Raw genomic sequence first — 19,994 nt, forward strand, 5'->3', positions numbered from 1 at the left:
AGGAGATCATACAAAATGCATGTTATTTTTTATTTAGTACTGTCCTGAGTAAGATATTTTACATAAAAGATGTTTACATATAATCCACAAGACAAAAATAGCTGAATTTATGAATTTATTAAAATAACCCCATTTATAAGTATGTGAATCATTGATTCTTAATATATATATATATTATATATATATATATATATAATTATTCCCTTTTCATGGAAATGTGAATCATCTCAAAGCCTCCAGCAAGTTAAGGTCTTTTAATGTCCAACTCATGATCTAATTAATCAGTGTCGACACATGTCTGCCGGTGAAGCCATTTAGTTTCCTATACAACCTCTCATTTACTTGAGTAAACAGATTGCAAAAGAGTCCGGTGAAAGCTCATCTGTAACAGCGTGCTGACTGGTGCTCAAACATCTCGGACCCTTTTGTTTGCAAAGCTGATTTTTATTCAAATTTTTCTGCAATGTCAAAAGATATTAAATATCTATTGCTGGAGAACTATATCGGTGGGAAGTTTGTACCATGTTCCAAACTAACAGACTCTTTCAACCCATCAACGGGAGAGGTTTATTGCAAAGTTCCAGACAGTGGCCCTGAGGAGGTGAGTTTTTTTAATCTCAGGTTTTGTTAAATATTTGAAGATGTCACTTGTGCATGATCAACTATGCTCTGTGTCACTATAGATATACAGTCTTGAATGTTCATCTGCATGCATATTTTGCTAGTTGAACATGTTCTTTCTAGTGTAGTAAAAAGTGCAGATTTACCTTTAACAAATATTTAACTACTGACACCATTATTTGGTTGAAGACACAAATTCTAAGTAAGTTCTGAGTAATGTTGCTTGAAGAGTCGGGGTAATGTACCTTTGGTCTCATATTCTCGCTGTAAACACATTGGTCATAAAAAAAGGTTGGGAAATGCTCAAGGTCCAATGTCTAATGATTAAGCCAAATAAGCTGGAACTCCATAAGAACTCATCTGGGTCAGTGGAACAGAAGTGTATCTTTATTTTTTTTAATATTATATTTTTTGATCATGAACCAAAAAGAAGGCCTTAGATAACTTTTTTTTTTTTTTTTTATCACGACATCCTAACAATGGCCAATACAAAGCAAGACATCCCCCTTCTCAATTGTGAAATGTATTGACTGACCTTTACAAGTGAGTTAACCCTTTTCTCAATGGTCATAGGTTGATGCTGCAGTGAAGGCAGCCAAAGAGGCCTTTCCTGATTGGTCAGCTAAGAGCCCAGCAGAGAGATCCAAAGTACTGAATAAACTGGCAGACCTGATAGAGGCACGACTGGAGGAGTTTGCCCAGGCTGAGTCTAAAGACCAGGGTAAAACACTAGAAACACTACAGCTGTACTATCCTGGGTAGCGTTTCCCAAAAGCATTGTAAGCCTAAGATGATCGTAGCTCCATTGGTTTCAATGGAGCTACGATCAACTTAAGCTTACGATGCTTTTGGGAAACGCAGCCCTGTACTCTACAGGACACACTAAACAGGTTAGACTAAAGTTCAAAGGACTTACTACTGCACAATAGACCAAAGGCAGACAGAATTAAAGGGATAGTTCACCAAAAAATGAAAATGTGACGTTTATCTGCTTACCCCCAGGGCATCCAAGATGTAGGTGACTTTGTTTCTTCAGTAGAACACAAATGATGATTTTCAACTTCAACCGCTGCCGTCTGTCAGTCGTATAATGCACGTCAATGGTAACACAATTTATAAGAGTAAAAAAAAAACATGCACAGACAAATCCAAATGAAACCCTGCGGCTCGTGACGACACATTGATGTCCTAAGACACAAAACGATCGGTTTGTGCGAGAAACCGAACAGTATTTATATAATTTTTTACCTCTAATACAGCACTATGTTCAACTGCGTTCAGCAATCAGTTAGTGAGGTCTGATAGAAAACTCATTCTCATTCGCACTCATTTAAGTATAAGCGCGAGACATCACAGCTGTTGTCAGAGTGCGATCAGACCTCACTAAGCAAGTGCTGAACGCAGTTGGACATAGTGGTGTTTTAGAGGTAAAAAATTACATAAATACTGTTCGGTTTCTCGCACAAACCGATCGTTTCGTGTCTTAGGACATCAATGTGTCGTCACGAGCCGCAGGGTTTCATTTGGATTTGTCTGTGCATGTTTTTTTTTTACTCTTATAAATTGTGTTACCATTGACATGCATTATACGACTGACAGACGGCAACGGTTGAAGTTGAAAATCATTATTTGTGTTCTACTGAAGAAACAAAGTCACCTACATCTTGGATGCCCTAGGGGTAAGCAGATAAACATCAAATTTTCATTTTAGGGTGAACTATCCCTTTAAACTGACTCAGCAATGTACTTTTCAGTGGTCAACAGGTACGTTTTTTTCAGTAGCCGACAGAATATATAGAGAGCTTAGTGGCTGATATTTTTTATAGGCTAAGGCTATATACTGTGTGTGTGTATACTACTGTTCTATCTATCTATCTATCTATCTATTGTCTGTCTCTCTGTCATTCCATCCATCCATCCATAAAAATTAATTTAACACTATATCAGTTTGTTACTTTGTGTCACTGAACAAGTTCATTTGGTTTTATTCAGTACTTTATATGGCTCTTAAAGCATGAAATGGACTAATTTCTTCTTCCCTATTTTCCAGGGAAGACTATAACTTTTGCCCGAAATGTGGACATTCCACGATCAGCGTACAACTTCCGTTTTTTTGCTTCATCTGTCCTGCATCACACTAATGACTGCAGTCAGATGGATCACATGGGTTGTCTCAACTACACCGTACGCTGTCCTGTAGGAGTGGGTATGTGTCAGTCTGTACTTACTATTACTCTCTATTGTAAACCAATAGTTTATGTATGTTAAATTCCCTGTCTATAGCTGGTCTTATAAGCCCATGGAACCTGCCACTGTATCTCCTGACCTGGAAGATCGCTCCGGCTGTTGCTACAGGCAACACTGTGGTTGCAAAACCTAGTGAAATGACCTCAGTCACTGCCTGGATGATGTGTCAGCTATTGGAGGAAGCTGGTGAGGGATTTGTGTGTGTATTTGGGACAGATTTGTTAATTAGCCCTTTTCAGGGTACATTGCTATCTTTAGTTTTTTCTTAATACTGGCATACATTTTACATGACATCTGAATCGAGTGAATGCATCATCTAGGCTTTCCACCCGGTGTGGTCAACATGGTCTTCGGTACGGGCCCACGAGCCGGGGATGCGTTGGTGTCTCACCCTGACGTGCCGTTGATCTCATTTACGGGGAGCACGGCTACTGCAAGACTGATAACAGAACGCAGTGCACCATATTGTAAGAAGCTTTCATTGGAGCTTGGCGGGAAAAACCCGGCTATTATATTTGCTGATGCTGACATGGAGCAATGCATCAGCACTACTGTACGATCCAGCTTCTCCAATCAGGTGAGCTCATGCACAGCTTGACCTATCAGGTTATATTTTCATATAGCTTCATCAGTTGCACTAATGCTTTCTGTTGCAAAAAAAAAGAAAAAAAAAAAAGTATGCCGTTACTGAGCTCACCCAATCAAAATCCTGCTGTGTCTGCATTAGCATTGGGTTTAAACAGCTTTAGCCTAGTGCAGAATAACTACAATCAAAAAGTGTCTATATAGTATGAATACTGGGTGTAAAGTGTCACTTGTCTGTATAATTATAATATACTATAATATAATATAATATAATATAATATAATATAATATAATATAATATAATATTATATAATATAATTAATATAATATATTATAATATAATATAATAACCAGTGTTATTTTAGTATTATTTGCCATATTATAGTTTTTGATAATATTTTAATTGGAATATAATATAATATAATATAATATAATATAATATAATATAATATAATATAATACCAGTGTTATTTTAGTATTATTTGCCTTATTATAGTTTTAGATAATATTTTTAATTGGCATATAATATAATATAATATAATATAATATAATATAATATAATATAATATAATATAATATAATATAATATAATATAATATAATATAATAACCAGTGTTATTTTAGTATTATTTGCCTTATTATAGTTTTAGATAATATTTTTAATTGGCATATAATATAATATAATATAATATAATATAATATAATATAATATAATATAATATAATATAATATAACATAACATAACATAACATAACATAATATAATATAATATAATATAATATAATAACCAGTGTTATTTTAGTATTATTTGCCTTATTATAGTTTTAGATAATATTTTTAATTGGAATATAATATAATATAATATAATATAATATAATATAATATAATATAATATAATATAATATAATATAATATAATATAATATAATATAATAACCAGTGTTATTTTAGTATTATTTGCCTTATTATAGTTTTAGATAATATTTTTAATTGGAATATAATATAATATAATATAATATAATATAATATAATATAATATAATATAATATAATATAATATAATATAATATAATATAATATAATATAATATAATATAATATAATACGGTTCAGAACAGCCCACTTCACAACGCAGTGGCAGGACCTTGAAAAGAGAATCGTGACAGGCTGCACCATCTCCCCCATCCTGTTTGTCATGGTAATGAACCTGCTTATAACAGCTGCAGGAAAGGAATCCAGGGGGCCATCAATGGAGTCTGGCAGGAAAGTTTAAGGCTTGGCTCTTCCAGCATGGTCTGCTACCACGACTCATGTGGCTACTGACAATCTATGAAGTACCCATGACAACAGTGGAAGGAGTCGAGAGGGGAGTAAACAAACACCTTCGCAAGTGGCTCGGAATCCCACCAAGCTTCACGTCAGTAGGGCTTTATACCAGGTCTGGTCAGGTACAACTACCCCTTTCATCAGTGGTGGAAGAGTTCAAGGTGGCAAAGTGTCGGGTTGTGATGATGTACCAAGACTCCACTGATGAAAAAGTCAGCAGGCGTCACTACAAGATCAGGACGCAAATGGGTGGCTGACACATCAGTGGCACAAGCTGAAAGGGCATTGAAGCTGACATTGAAGCTGACACCTGGAGGAAGAAAGGCGCAGGTCTAGGGCTGTCGAACTCGGAGCACAAGGGGCCTGGACAAAGTGGGACTTGCCGAAGCAGAAGATCACATGGTCTGAGATCTGGAGACTGGAGCCCTTTCGTATCTCCTTCCTGCTCCGTTCAGTGTATGACACCCTTCCATCACCAACAAACCTCCACAGATGGGGAATGAGGGAGGACCCATTGTGTAGGCTATGCGGAGGGAGGGGAACAATGGCGCACATACTGGCAGGATGCAAAACAGCTCTTAGCCAAGGAAGATACAGGTGGCGCCATGACAAGGTTCTCAGTGCACTGGCTGACATCTTGGAGTGGGAGAGGCAGAAAAAGCACCAGACCAGTACAAGGCCGTCAACATCTATTCAGTTCGTCAGAGAAGGGGAGAAACCACCAGCCCCCAAGAAGACTAAGAAGAGCCTCTTGCTAGCAGCACAAGCCTGGGAGATGAGGGTGGACCTGGGAAGGAAATTAGTCTTCCCCCAGGTTGTGCAAACACAGCTGAGGCCAGACATGGTCTTATGGTCTGAGGAGGCAAGGAAAATAATCTTGATCGAACTGACAGTCCCGTGGGAAGACGGGTGTGAGGAGGTCTATCAGCGGAAAGCCACCAAGTATCAGGACCTCGTAGAGCAGTGTAGGGCCAAAGGGTGGCAGACCTGGCTATTCCCAGTTGAGGTCGGGTGTAGGGGCTTCCCGGCACAGTCTGTGTGGAAGACACTCACAGCTCTGGGCTTACAAGGTAGGGAGAGGAAGACAGCTGTTCGTAGGTTGGGTGAGGCAGCAGAAAGAGCGTCTTGCTGGCTCTGGAGTAGGAGGGAAGGTTTGAGCTGGGGGCCAGGAGGAGGTGGGTAGTGATTGGCCACCACTGCCGACCCGCCAACTGGAGGGTGTTGTGGTTCAGGGTTGAAACACCCTGTGAAAGTTGGACGCCACCTGATGACATCTTCTCCTGGCTGAAAGCTACAGTCATGTACTATAGTTAGTGACTGGGTTAGACAGCATCAGTATAGATGTATCCAATGGTAATATAATATAATAACCAGTGTTATTTTAGTATTATTTGCCTTATTATAGTTTTGGATAATATTTTTAATTGGAATATAATGTAGTGTTATGTAATGTAATGTAATGTAATATAATAACCAGTGTTATTTTAGTATTATTTGCCTTATTATAGTTTTAGATAATATTTTTAATAGGCATATAATATAATATAATATAATATAATATAATATAATATAATATAATATAATATAATATAATAACCAGTGTTATTTTAGTATTATTTGCCTTATTATACTTTTAGATAATATTTTTAATGGGCATATAATATAATATAATATAATATAATATAATATAATATAATATAATATAATATAATATAATATAATAACCAGTGTTATTTTAGTATTATTTGCCTTTTTATAGTTTTAGATAATATTTTTAATTGGAATATAATATAATATAATATAATATAATATAATATAATATAATATAATATAATATAATATAATATAATATAATATAATATAATATAATATAATATAATATAATATAATAACCAGTGTTATCTTAGTATTATTTGCCTTATTATAGTTTTAGATAATATTTTTAATTGGAATATAATATAATATAATATAATATAATATAATATAATATAATATAATATGATATAATATAATATAATATAATATAATATAATATAATATAATATAATATAATATAATATAATATAATAACCAGTGTTATTTTAGTATTATTTGCCTTATTATAGTTTTAGATAATATTTTTAATTGGAATATAATATAATATAATATAATATAATAATATAATATAATATAATATAATATAATGTAATGTAATGTAATGTAATGTAATGTAATGTAATGTAATGTAATGTAATGTAATGTAATGTAATATAATATAATATAATAACCAGTGTTATTTTAGTATTATTTGCCTTATTATAGGTTTTGATAATATTTTTAATTGTAATATAATATAATATAATATAATATAATATAATATAATATAATATAATATAATATAATATAATATAATAAAATAATATAATTTAGTTTACATTTTTAGTTTTTAACATTTCTAGTTTTACTAATTTAGTTTTTTAAGTTTGTTTTCATTTAATGTTTATATCATACTTTATTTCAGCTTTATTTCATTTAGTGTAAAAAAGTTTTTTAAATAGTTTAAGTTTTAGTTAACTAAGTTAACTAGTTGCTGAATTAAACATTCAACATATTGGAGTAATAGTGAAATGTTGATTATACTGTCTCAAACCTTTTTTAATGGTATAACACCATGTAGTTCCATTTTCTGCCACACTGTGGCGCTCAGAACACATACATTGTTAATACGGCATTGTACATTGTGTTCTCACACTCTTTCTCTTTCTCTTTTTCTCTCGCTCAGGCCTTCACATCGCGCACACACAAACACATCATCGCTGTGCTTATATTTAAAGAGTCCATATATAATTAGTTTACACAGCCCAGTGATAATTGTGTTATTTACTTAGGAACTTATATGCATCTTTTTCTCTCCTTTCTCAGGGAGAGATCTGTCTCTGTACCAGCAGAATCTTCGTTGAGCGGAGCATTTACCCAGAATTCCTCACTCGTTTTGTGGAGGCGGCTCGCCTGTGGAAAACTGGCGTGCCCTCTGACCCCTCCAACGACAACGGAGCGCTCATCAGCAAAGAGCATCTACAGAAGGTCCGATGATAATCACAATCATGCTTCTATTGATATGACATGCGCTGTTTTCAATGTTAAGTGTATGTGTGGGATTAGTAGAAGTAGATATTTACAGTCTTTATCTCTCTCTCTGTTCATATAAAATTATATTTCTATATTTACAATGCTTTTAAAACATCTAAATTGCCTGCGAACTCCTACAGGTTAAAAGTTATGTTGCATTGGCGCTGACAGAAGGTGCACAGGTGCATTGTGGGGAGGGAGTGGACAAACTGACCCTTCCACAGCATAATGCGGGTGGCTATTTCATGATGCCCACCGTCATCTCTGGAGTAAAAGACTCCTCCGCGTTGATGCAGGAAGAGATTTTCGGTCCTGTAACCTGTGTGACACCCTTCGATGAAGAGGAGGAAGTGATATCACGGGCCAACGGCGTACGCTACGGCTTATCCGCCACAGTGTGGACCCGAGATGTGGGGCGCGTACACAGGGTTGCTAGGAAACTGCAGGCCGGGTTGGTTTGGACCAACTGCTGGCTGGTCAGAGATTTAAATCTCCCATTCGGTGGCATGAAACACTCTGGCATTGGTCGAGAGGGGGGAAAAGACTCATACCACTTCTTCACAGAGGTTAAAGCCATCACCATCAAACACTGAAGCAATACATGCAGGGATAGTGAATCACTCTATTTCAAATCTGTGTATATTATATAGCGGAAGCATAATGTGACTGGGAATAAAGTTCATGAAAGCATGCTTCATAGTGTTTTTGGTGATTGAATGTGGGTTAATCATTTTAGTGGTCTTAAATGGTCATATTCCTTTAACCAGTGTTAAATTTTATTACTTGCAAGTTGGTGTTTCATAGCTTAGAGACTTAAAGGGATAGTTCACCCAAAACTGAAAACTGTCAACACTTACTCACTCTCAAGTTGTTCCAAACCTGTATGAATTTCTTTCTTCTGCTGAACACAATAGAAGGTATTTTGTAGAATGTCGGTAACCGAACAGTTTATGGGCCCCATTAGCCGCGTTTCCACTGCCGGGCCAAAGGCGGGCGTGCAAGTGCGTGCCAGGGCTGGTCGCGTTTCCACTGTCACTTCCGGGGCTTGATCGTGCCTCTTCGATGCTTCCTCGGTGCCAAAGGCACAGGTTTTTGGACCACCTTGGTCCAAAGTGGGCTAGCTGTGGATTGAGGCGCGGTCCAGGTGAAAGGCGGAGCTAATCGTAGTCAGGTGATGGTCTACACGCTGAAATGGGTTGGGTTGTGTGACGTTTGAACACACCTCAAGGGAGGTGTGTTTAAGGGCGGTTTTTAGATCAGCGCTGTGGAACTTGATTTTGGCCTCGGTGCTTAAGGTGTGGCCATAGGCCCAGCCCGGCACGCTGTTAGCCCTGGCTCGCACTGGTCCGACAGTGGAAAAGCAGCTATTGACTTCCATGGTATTTTTTTTTTCTTTTTTCATACTATGGAAGTCAATGGGGCCCATAAACTGTTTGGTTAACCATATTCTTCAAAATATATTTTTTGGTGTTCAGCAGAAAAAAGAAACTCATACAGGTTTGGAACAACTTGAGGGTGAGTAAATGACAGAATTTTCATTTTTGGGTGAACAAAAAAATGAATTAGATCTGTGACTTGATTGAAGACTTTTCTATCTTGGAGTTAAATGAACACTCCACTTTTTTTGAAAATAGGCTCATTTTCCAACTCTCCTAGAGTTAAACAGTTAAACTTTTACAGTTTTTGAATCCATTCAGCCGATCTCCGGGTCTGGTGGTACCACTTTTAGCATAGCTTAGCATAGTTCATTGAATCTGATTAGACCGTTAGCATCTCGCTCAAAAATGACCAGAGAGAATCAATATTTTTCCTATTTAAAACTTGACTCTTACGGCAGCAAAGTTCTTTGATTATTACGCCGGAATGAGAGTATAGTTCCTAGACATATCGGCCTAGAAAATCGCAACTTTTCATTTTCCGTCAGTCTTAGTAAACGATGTAACTACAGAAGAGTCAAGTTTTAAATAGGAAAAATATTGATTCTCTCTGGTCATTTTTGAACGAGATGCTAACGGTCTAATCAGATTCAATGAACTATGCTAAGCTATGCTAAAAGTGGTACCGCCAGACCCGGAGATCGGCTGAATGGATTCAAAAACTGTAAAACTCAACTGTTTAACTCTAGGAGAGTTGGAAAATGAGCCTATTTACAAAAAAAGTGGAGTGTTCATTTAAAAACCTGAGAAGCAGGAGGGCTCCATTTGCTTTTTATTTCATCTCATGCTGTCTAGGAGAAACAATTGAGATATCAAAGAGATCTTATATGGGTTTTTAGATCCTTGGAATGCCATATCTGTGCAAAGATTGGGATTAGGTCGGCAGACTCTTGAGTGTTACCTTCCCGCAGCTGGGTGCATGTATTAGTGTGCTGTTTCCAAGAATTATCAGAGTGTGGGAAGTGACTATCTGACACATAACACAACACACACACACACACACACACACATACACATACACATTTCTGCAAAAACTATGCCCCAGAATGTTTCATATGAGTCAGAACACCAGCTCAAGTGATGGACTCAAGACAGATAAAAAAAAGACCTTTGTGTTGTTCAAGTCTCTCTGGTCCTCAGGGTGAATCTCCAGTGCCTTAAAAATGGACACTAACAAGCAGATGGCTTCCCACAGTCATGGAAAACCATTAGGGAATTTAAAAAATGTGATTTCCAGGCCAGGAAAAGTCATGGGAATTATTGAAAAGATTCATTTATATGCATTTAAATCCTTCTGGTGAATTTTCAGCTCTAAAGTATTTAATTTGCTGTAGATTATCTCTAAAAAAAAAAAAGTATTCTTTAAAATAGCCTGGACTCTGTGTTTGAAAAAGACAAAGTCTACGTGTCTGTATGGAGCAGGAAAGCACAAGCTCCAGCAGTGATATCTTGCATCTATATTGAAAAGTTTTCTCAGTTAATGAGGGGTGTGTGCACGTTTGTGTGAAAAAACTGAGGGAAACTTGTGAATGTGTTCAGTCACGTCTCTGCGTGCTCACATAGCATCCGTGCTCAAAGGGCAGAGCCCTCACTGGCAGCTTTTATTTTGACTTGACCACAGGCAATGCCCTGGACCACCCTGCGTACACACACACATGTTGGTGTACCTATCATTATGAGGACAATCCATAGGAGTAATGGTTTATATGCTGTACAAACTGTATATTCTATCCTCCTACCCATCACAGAAACCTTTCTGCATTTTTAAATTTTAATAAAACATTGTTTAGTATGTTTTCAAGCCATTTTAATTACGCTGACTCAGGAAATGTCCTCATAGACCACATTTATGTTGTAATACCAGTGTAATACCCATGTTATTACACAAATTTGTGTCTAAGTCATACAAAACAAGCCATACTTATTTTTTTAAAGTTGTCCTTAAAATTGGCTTCATCTGAACGAATAACTAAACACAAATCAAGCGCTAAATCTGAAGAAGAGGTACATAAAATGTTTTTTTTATAGTGTTAGTATTATGGTTAGTCTATAAAAAAACCAGACACCAATGGCATGTTCCCATTAAATATCTAGATAAACGTGTGTGTGTGTGAACCGAACAGCAGGTCATATCAGGGCAATTTTCCGTTGAGGGCCTCAGTGGGTGGAGGGCTTCTAAGGCACGATTAATATTGCTGAGTTGTGAGAAATATCACAAGTGTAATCAGGTTGAATAAACTTCACTCTCTCTCTCTGTTTCTCCCCATTCATTAATTTGTCTCTGGTGTGCGTGACCCAGGAAGAAAATGGCGGAAGATCACGTAGCTTGTAAATTTCCTGCAAAAGAAAAAAAGTACGGAATACGTGTATGTGTGTGATTGTGTCTGTACCACCCATCCAGTCCAGCCTTCTTGCCAACAGAAGAGAGGAGAAGGGTGGAAGAAGGGAAAGAGACTGCACAGAGATTGCTAATGATCACTGCAAATAGTCATTAGCAGGTGTGGATATTTCGGTATTGGAGTGTTATATCTCACAATGACTTTACATCTCAAAATTGTGACTTGATATCTCACAATGTATCTTTAAATCTCAAAATTTGCTACTTTATTTCCCATATTTTTGGTTTTATTTCTCACAATTTGACTATTTTAAAGGTGCCCTAGAACTTTTTTTAAAAAGATGTAATAAAAGTCTAAGGTGTCCCCTGAATTTGTCTGTGAAGTTTCAGCTCAAAATACCCCATAGATTTTTTTAAATTCATTTTTTTAACTGCCTATTTTGGGGCATCATTAGAAATGCGCCAATTCAGGGCTACTGGCCCTTTAATTCTCGTGCTCCTTGCCCACGGAGCTCGCGCTTGCCTTGAACAGTGCATAAACAAAGTTCACACAGCTAATATAACCCTCAAATGGATCTTTACAAAGTGTTCGTCATGCATACTGCATGCAAGCATCGGATTATGTGAGTATTGTATACTGTTATATTGTTTACATTTGATTCTGAATGAATTTGAGGCTGTGATCCGTGGCTAACGGCTAATGCTACACTGTTGGAGAGATTTATAAAGAATGAAGTTGTGTTTATGAATTATACAGACTGCAACTGTTTAATAATGATAATAACAGCTCTTGTCTCCGTGAATACAGTAAGAAACGATGGTAACTTTAACCACATTTAACAGTACATTAGCAACATGCTAACAAAACATTTAGAAAGACAATTCACAAATATCACTAAAAATATCATGTTATCATGTCAGTAATTATTGCTCCATCTGCCATTTTTTGCTGTTGTTCTTGCTTGCTTACCTAGTCTGATGATTCAGCTGTGCACAGATCCAGACGTTAATACTGACTGCCCTTGTGTAATGCCTTTCATAATGTTGGGAACATGAGCTAGCATATGCAAATATTGGGGGTGTACATATTAATGATCCCGACTGTTACATAATAGTCGGTTTTATGTTGAGATTCACCTGTTCTTCGGAGGTCTTTTAAACAAATGAGATTTATATAAGAAGGAGGAAACAATGGAGTTTGAGACTCACTGTATGTCATTTCCATGTACTGAACTCTTGTTATTCAACTATGCCGAGGTAAATTCAATTTTTCATTCGAGGACACCTTTAAAAATGTGACCATGAACCACAAAACCAGTCATAAGTCGCATGGGTATATTTGTAGCAATAGCCAACAATGGGTCAAAATTCGATTTTTCTTTTATGCCAAAAATCATTAGGATATTAAGTAAAGATCATGTTCCATAAAATGTTTTGTAAATTTCCTACTGTAAATATATCAAAAAATTATTATTGTGAGTTGAAATGCATTGCTAAGGACTTTATTTGGACAACTTTAAAGGTGATTTTCTCAATGTTTTGAGTTTTTTTGCACCCTCGGATTCCAGATTTTAAAATAGTTGTATCTTGGCCAAATATTGTCTTAACAAACCATACATCAATAGATAGCTTATTTAGCTTATTTATTCAGCTTTCAAATGATATATAAATCTCAATTTCAAAAAATTGAACCACTGGTCCAGGGTCACAAATGATCTTATACATCACAATGTGTCTTTTTAACTAAAAATTGTGAAGTCTCACAATGTGACTCTATGTAACAACGTTTTTATATCTCAAAATTTGTGACTTTATTTCTCATATTTTTATATATCACAATTGTGACTTTATCTCAAAATTCTGGCTTTCTCACATGCACTGTCTTTATATCTCAACTATTATTCTCATAATTTTTGGCTTTTGTTTCTCACAGTGCAATTTAAAAAATAAATAAATAAAATCTTACAAATAATCCTATTAATCTTACATTTTGGAATTAGGCTTTCTTATAGTATAAATAATTATTGTGGTCTTGTCACTAAATATTCATTTGTTTATTTTTTAAGCACTCTTGAATTTGTTCTAAATCATCAGATATGAAGTTATGGTGCCTTTGAAACCTGTCTAATATTAGTTTCCATATACAGTTGTGAATATAGACATGACCTTACTGTCCAGATTTCTGAAAGCAGCAGTTATGAACCTCATGCCTTGGCCTGTAATCTAGAATTACACAAAAATCTCTATTCTAAATGTGCCCATCGCCAGTTTGTTTATTAGATATTTTGTCTAGTTTGATCATGCTAACGATAACTGGTTATGGCGCACAGATTAATTTAACACATTTTATTATATTTAAATCCATCCCATCGATATTTCCCACCACAGTTAGCACAGAAATTGTAAATAAATTATGCTGATTCCATGCTGTTCTACACATGACTCTGGACTTATGTAATTGTGTGTCTGTATTATAAAATGTAAGTTCCATGTGACACAAATGAAATGCCAAAAAATAGACAGATTTGGGTCAAACAAGTCAAACATTAATGATTATATATTTCAACATGTGTTTGTGCACGTATGTGGATTTAATCCGGGCAAACATGGGCTTTTAAAATGTGTTTTTCCATAATGCTGTGTCAGGAGACATTGTGTTTATATAAGAGAGAGGCTGACCTCCCAGTTCTGACATCCTCCTTCATTTATCAGTCATACGGGGGCCGTAGTTCCCAGTCCTCCTCAGCATGACCACAGGTCTTGTGACATGCTCTGTGGTGTCGAAGCTCAAATGAATCCAAGTGTTGGGTCACTTTCTGCTGACTAGTGTTTTACCATTTAACCAGATGGTCTCACTCCATGGAAACAACACACACTACACACACAGCAACAGAAGTGACAATACACACACAGACACATTTTTGTATGATGATGAAATCATGCTCAGCATTCTTCTTTTTGTATCGGAGTTTTGAGTTGAATTTCTAACATTATGGAATTAATAAATAGAAATAAAGCTAATACCAAATCAAGTGTTTTATTCGCCCTCATAACAGCTAGAGGAAATGTTTGGGAGACGTAAAGGGTTAGTTCACCCAAAAATGACAAATCTGTTATCATTTACTCACTCTCAAGTTGTTCCAAACCTGTATAAATTTTGTTCTTCTGCTAAAAACAAAAGCAGATATTTTGAAGAATGTTGGTAAGCAAACAGTTTCTAGTCCCCATTTACTTCCGAAGTATTTTTTTCCATACTGTGGAAGTCAGTGGGGCAACTGTTTGGTTAGTTTGATATGCACTCCAAAACACTGATTCGAAACAAAAGATTTGTAAAGCCTCGAAGCTTCATGAAGCAGTGTTTTGAGATTGCCAATCACTAGATATTGTTGAATAAAGTCGTTATTTTGTTTTTTGTGGGCACAAAAAGTATTCTCGTCGCTTCGTAACATTAAGGCTGAACCACTGTAGTCACATGAACTGTTTTAAATATGTGTTTAGTAGTTTTCTGGGCATCTGAAAGTGTAAATGAACTTTCTGTGAATAGAGGCTTCACTGAGCCATTGGATTTTATCAAAAATGTCTTAATTTGTGTCCTGAAGATGAACGAAGGTCTTACAGGTGTGGAACGACATGAGGGTGAGTAATAAATGACAGAATTTTCACTTTAAAATGTTTCAATTAAATTTCTATCTAATCTCCCTATTTTCTAGGAGAAATTGAGATCTTCAGCATTGTGGCTTTATTAAACCACTTGACTTCATAAACATTTTACTGCTTTTCATCTGACTCAAACCATGATGACAATAATGGTCAATTTCGTCTTATAATTTAATAGCATCTGTCACCCTTCTATGATGTTTTTCCTTTTGCTTCAATTCTTAAAGAAAGATAAAAATGACCAAATGAGATCATTGTTGACATACAGTAAGAGCATAACCCTATAAAATGAATGTACAGTACAGTCCAAAAGTTTGGAACCACTAAGATTTTTAATGTTTTTAAAAGAAGTTTCATCTGCTCACCAAGGCTACATTTATTTAATTAAAAATACAGTAAAAACAGTAATATTGTGAAATATTATTACAATTTAAAATAACTGTTTTTTATTTGAATATATTTCACAAAGTAATTTATTCCTGTGATGCAAAGCTGAATTTTCAGCATCATTACTCCAGTCTTCAGTGTCACATGATCCTTCAGAAATCATTTGAATATGCTGATCTGCTGCTCAAGAAACATTTAATGTGTACAATTGTACAAAATATTTGTGTACAATATTTTTTTTCAGGATTATTTGATGAATAGAAAGTTCAAAAGAACAGTGTGAATCTGAAATCTAATCTTTTGTAACATTTTAAATGTCTTTACTGCCACTTTTGATTGATTTAATGCATCCTTGCTGAATAAAAGTATTAATTTCTTTAATTTCTTTTCAAAAACATAAAAATAAAAATTCTTACTGACCCCAAACTTTTGAACGGTAGTGTATAATGCTACAGAAGCTTTGTATTTCAGATAAATGCTGTTCTTTTGAACTTTCTATTCATCAAATAATCCTGAAAAAAATTGTACACAACTGTTTTCAACATTGATAATAATAAATGTTTCAAATCATCATCATAATTTCTGAAGGATCATGTGACACTGAAGACTGGAGTAATGATGCTGAAAATTCAGCTTTGCATCACAGGAATAAATTACTTTGTCAAATATATTTAAATAGTACACAGTTATTTTAAATTGTAATAATATTTCACAATATTACTGTTTTTTTAGTGTATTTTTAATTAAATAAATGTAGCCTTGGTGAGCAGATGAAACTTCTTTTAAAAATACAAAAAATCTTAGTGGTTCCAAACTTTTGGACTGTACTGTATGCTATATCTCAGACCATTTGGCTTTGAATTAGATGTCAATGATCTCATTGAGGTTTAGGAAAAACATTTTAGATATTAAAAAAAGATGTTTTTCTTCTTCTTTAATGTGGGGTTTTCTTTCTCAAGGTCTTTTCTACTCATTACCTGTGCATTAATTGTATAAGTTTAGTGTAACTGACCCATCCGACCCAAACCATGATGACATGATCCATAATGGTCAGTATCATAATTTCGATTTAACTTCTTTGATTGCATCTGTTATCAAATGTATCAGCCAGAAGTGTCCCACGCAATTTAAGTGCACCAGTTCCATACAAACATTTAGTCATGTGACATGAAGTCTCTCACACTACAGTAAGTTAATCACATGAAGTTACATCTAAACCCATCTATCACAGTTCTATGTCAGAGTGAATCAGCAAATGCAAGACTGAGACAGCCAGTCAGCCTCCTGAATGCAACTCAGCTGTTGGACCACTGACACACTTGTAATGAATTGATATTTGTTCTGGATGTGTAAACAATGCAGGCAATTATGAAGAAATGATAACGGCTTGTGCGTAATTCCCATTGTTGATAGGGGAAGTTATTGCGGCGGTTTAAGGAGTATGTGATCCATGAAAGAATATTCACAGAATGATGATGAATTATGGAATTAACACAAACGTAATTTTCTGGGTCTCGCTAATAAATGCTTGTGAAGAAATACAGGCAGACAGTAAGTCCTCTCTCTGAATTGGTTTACGGTGACACACCTCCCTTAACATTCCCTTCACACACACAGACACAAACCCACCCACTGCAAACACACAGGTGACTGGCTGACCTTGTCCTAGAAACTGAGTGCGTCATTGCTTTTATTTACATTTTCATCTTGGCCAAATTCACCATGGAGGGGAACACGTTTCTCCAATATTCAGAATAATTGTCATCGATATGGGTTTTCCAGTGGCACATTCTTAAATGATTACATTTGACCTTCCCAGTTTTAAATGTTTGGATGTGTTCCCATTAACTTTTTTTGCCTCTCCTATGCATCACAATATTATTATTTACAGTTTGCTCCATTACAAATGATCAAAAGATAAGAATATGATTGGCTAGAAACAAGAATATTAAATTGTGTAAGCACATTGAACCAAGTCCAAATATTAGATATAATCAGTGGAGAGTCATAATCCGTTTAGGGAAAAGTGCTAAAATGGCTTATGCTTCCTTTTTTATCACCCTAAAGTCAAGTTTTATTGCTCAGAGGTTGTTCTTTTATAGTTCATAAGAGTTCTTAGTTACAGTTCAGGCCCAATTTCATTATAGAAATGAATGAGATGATTGTGGATAGCTCAGACCATTTGGCTTTAAATTAGATGACAAATGTTTGAGTTATTGAATTTTAAAAAAGATTATGTTTATTTTGCTCACCATTTGAATTATTAAAAATATCTCCTTTATAATGTTTCTTTATTGTGCATTTTTTTCTTTAAGGATTAGTTCACTTCAGAATGAAAATTTCCTGATAATTTACTCACCCCCAGTCATCCAAGATGTTCATGTATTTCTTTCTTCAGTCAAAAAAGAAATTAAGGTTTTTGAGGAAAACATTCCAGGGTTTTTCTCCATATAGTGGACTTCAGCAGGGATCAATGGGTTGAAGGTCAATGCAGCTTCAAAGAGCTCTACACGAACCCAGATGAGGAATAAGGGTCTTATCTAGCACGGTCATTTTCTAAAATAAATAAATAAATAAAATAAAATAAATAATAATAAAGTATATACTTTTTAACCACAAATGGTCTTTTTGCACTGCTCTGCAATTCGCATACGCATTACGTAATCATGTTGGAAAGGTCACGCGCGGCGTAGAAACTCCATCTCATTTTCTTCTCCAACTTCAAAATCGTCTGACATCATTGTTTTACCTTTTTTTGGTAAAGATCGTTTGGCTTACTCTAAACAACTGCTCAGTACTTAGTAAGAGAATTTGTGGTTAAAAAGTATATACATTTTTCATTTTTTTCAGAAAATGACAGATCATTTCAATAGATTAGACCCTTATTCATTTGCTTAGATCATGTAGAGCCTTTTGAAGCTGCACTGAAACTGCAATTTGGACCTTCAACCTGTTGATCTCTGCTGAAGTCCACTATATGGAGAAAAATCCTGGAATGTTTTCATCAAAAACCTCTTTTTGACTGAAGAAAGAAAGACATGAACATTTTGGATGACATAGGTAAGGAAGAGGATTAGGGCCAAGCAATAATAAAAAAATAAAACCATCTCGAGATTAAAGTTGTTAAATTACGAGAAAAAAGTCATTAAATTACAAGAAAAAAGTCGTTAAATTACGAGAACAAATTTGTTAAATTATGAGAAAAATTTTAAATTTCGAGAAAAAAGTCAAGATAAAATGTTGAGAATAAAGTCATTAAATTACGAGAAAAAAGTCATTAAATTACAAGAAAAAAGTCGTTAAATTACGAGAACAAATTCGTTAAATTATGAGAAAAATTGTAAATTTCGAGAAAAAAGTCGAGATAAAATGTTGAGAATAAAGTCATTAAATTACGAGAAAAAAGTCATTAAATTACGAGGACAAATTCGTTAATTTATGAGAAAAATGTTAAATTTCGAGAAAAAAGTCGAGATAAAATGTTGAGAATAAAGTCATTAAATTACGAGAAAAAAGTCATTAAATTACAAGAAAAAAGTCGTTAAATTACGAGAACAAATTCGTTAAATTATGAGAAAAATTGTAAATTTCGAGAAAAAAGTCGAGATAAAATGTTGAGAATAAAGTCATTAAATTACGAGAAAAAAGTCATTAAATTACGAGGACAAATTCGTTAAATTATGAGAAAAATGTTAAATTTCGAGAAAAAAGTCGAGATAAAATGTTGAGAATAAAGTCATTAAATTACGAGGACAAATTCGTTAAATTATAAGAAAAATGTTAAATTTCGAGAAAAAAGTCGAGAAAAAATTTTGAGAATAAACTCGTTAAATTATGACTTTTCTCAACATTTTATCTCGACTTTTTTCTCGAAATTTAACGATTTTTTTCTCATAATTTAACAAATTTGTTCTCGTAATTTAACAACTTTTTTCTCGTAATTTAATGACTTTATTCTCAACATTTTATCTCGACTTTTTTCTCGAAATTTAACATTTTTTTTCTCGTAATTTAACGAGTTTATTCTCAACATTTTATAGACTTTTTTCTTGAAATGTAACAACTTTAATCTCGAGATGGTTTTATTTTTTTATTATTGCTTGGCCCTAATCCTCTTCCGTACATAGGGGTGAGTAAATTATCAGGAAATTTTTATTCAGAAGTGAACTAATCCTTTAAGGCCTTTCTTACACATTGCCTGTTAATTGCACTCATTTTTAATAGCCACAGAACTGAAATACTTTAGATATTTTTGTGCTGGATGACATTTCTAAAAAAGTCTTAGAAGCATT

General features: G+C 34.7%; 1 protein-coding gene across 1 annotated transcript; it reads left to right on the forward strand.

Annotated features, from left to right (window-relative positions):
- The first annotated feature begins 337 nt into the window (after window positions 1–337).
- Window positions 338–8,713, forward strand: aldh8a1 (aldehyde dehydrogenase 8 family, member A1). The gene is made up of 7 exons (XM_067371223.1): window positions 338–601; window positions 1,195–1,342; window positions 2,672–2,827; window positions 2,905–3,054; window positions 3,189–3,445; window positions 7,678–7,839; window positions 8,025–8,713. The coding sequence occupies exons 1-7, from the start codon at window positions 464–466 to the stop codon at window positions 8,475–8,477; spliced, it is 1,464 nt and encodes a 487-aa protein (XP_067227324.1). The 5' UTR covers window positions 338–463; the 3' UTR covers window positions 8,478–8,713.
- The last annotated feature ends 11,281 nt before the right edge of the window (window positions 8,714–19,994 follow it).

This window comes from Chanodichthys erythropterus, chromosome 20 (assembly GCF_024489055.1).
Source record: "Chanodichthys erythropterus isolate Z2021 chromosome 20, ASM2448905v1, whole genome shotgun sequence".
In the NCBI taxonomy this organism is placed as follows: Eukaryota; Metazoa; Chordata; class Actinopteri; order Cypriniformes; family Xenocyprididae; genus Chanodichthys; species Chanodichthys erythropterus.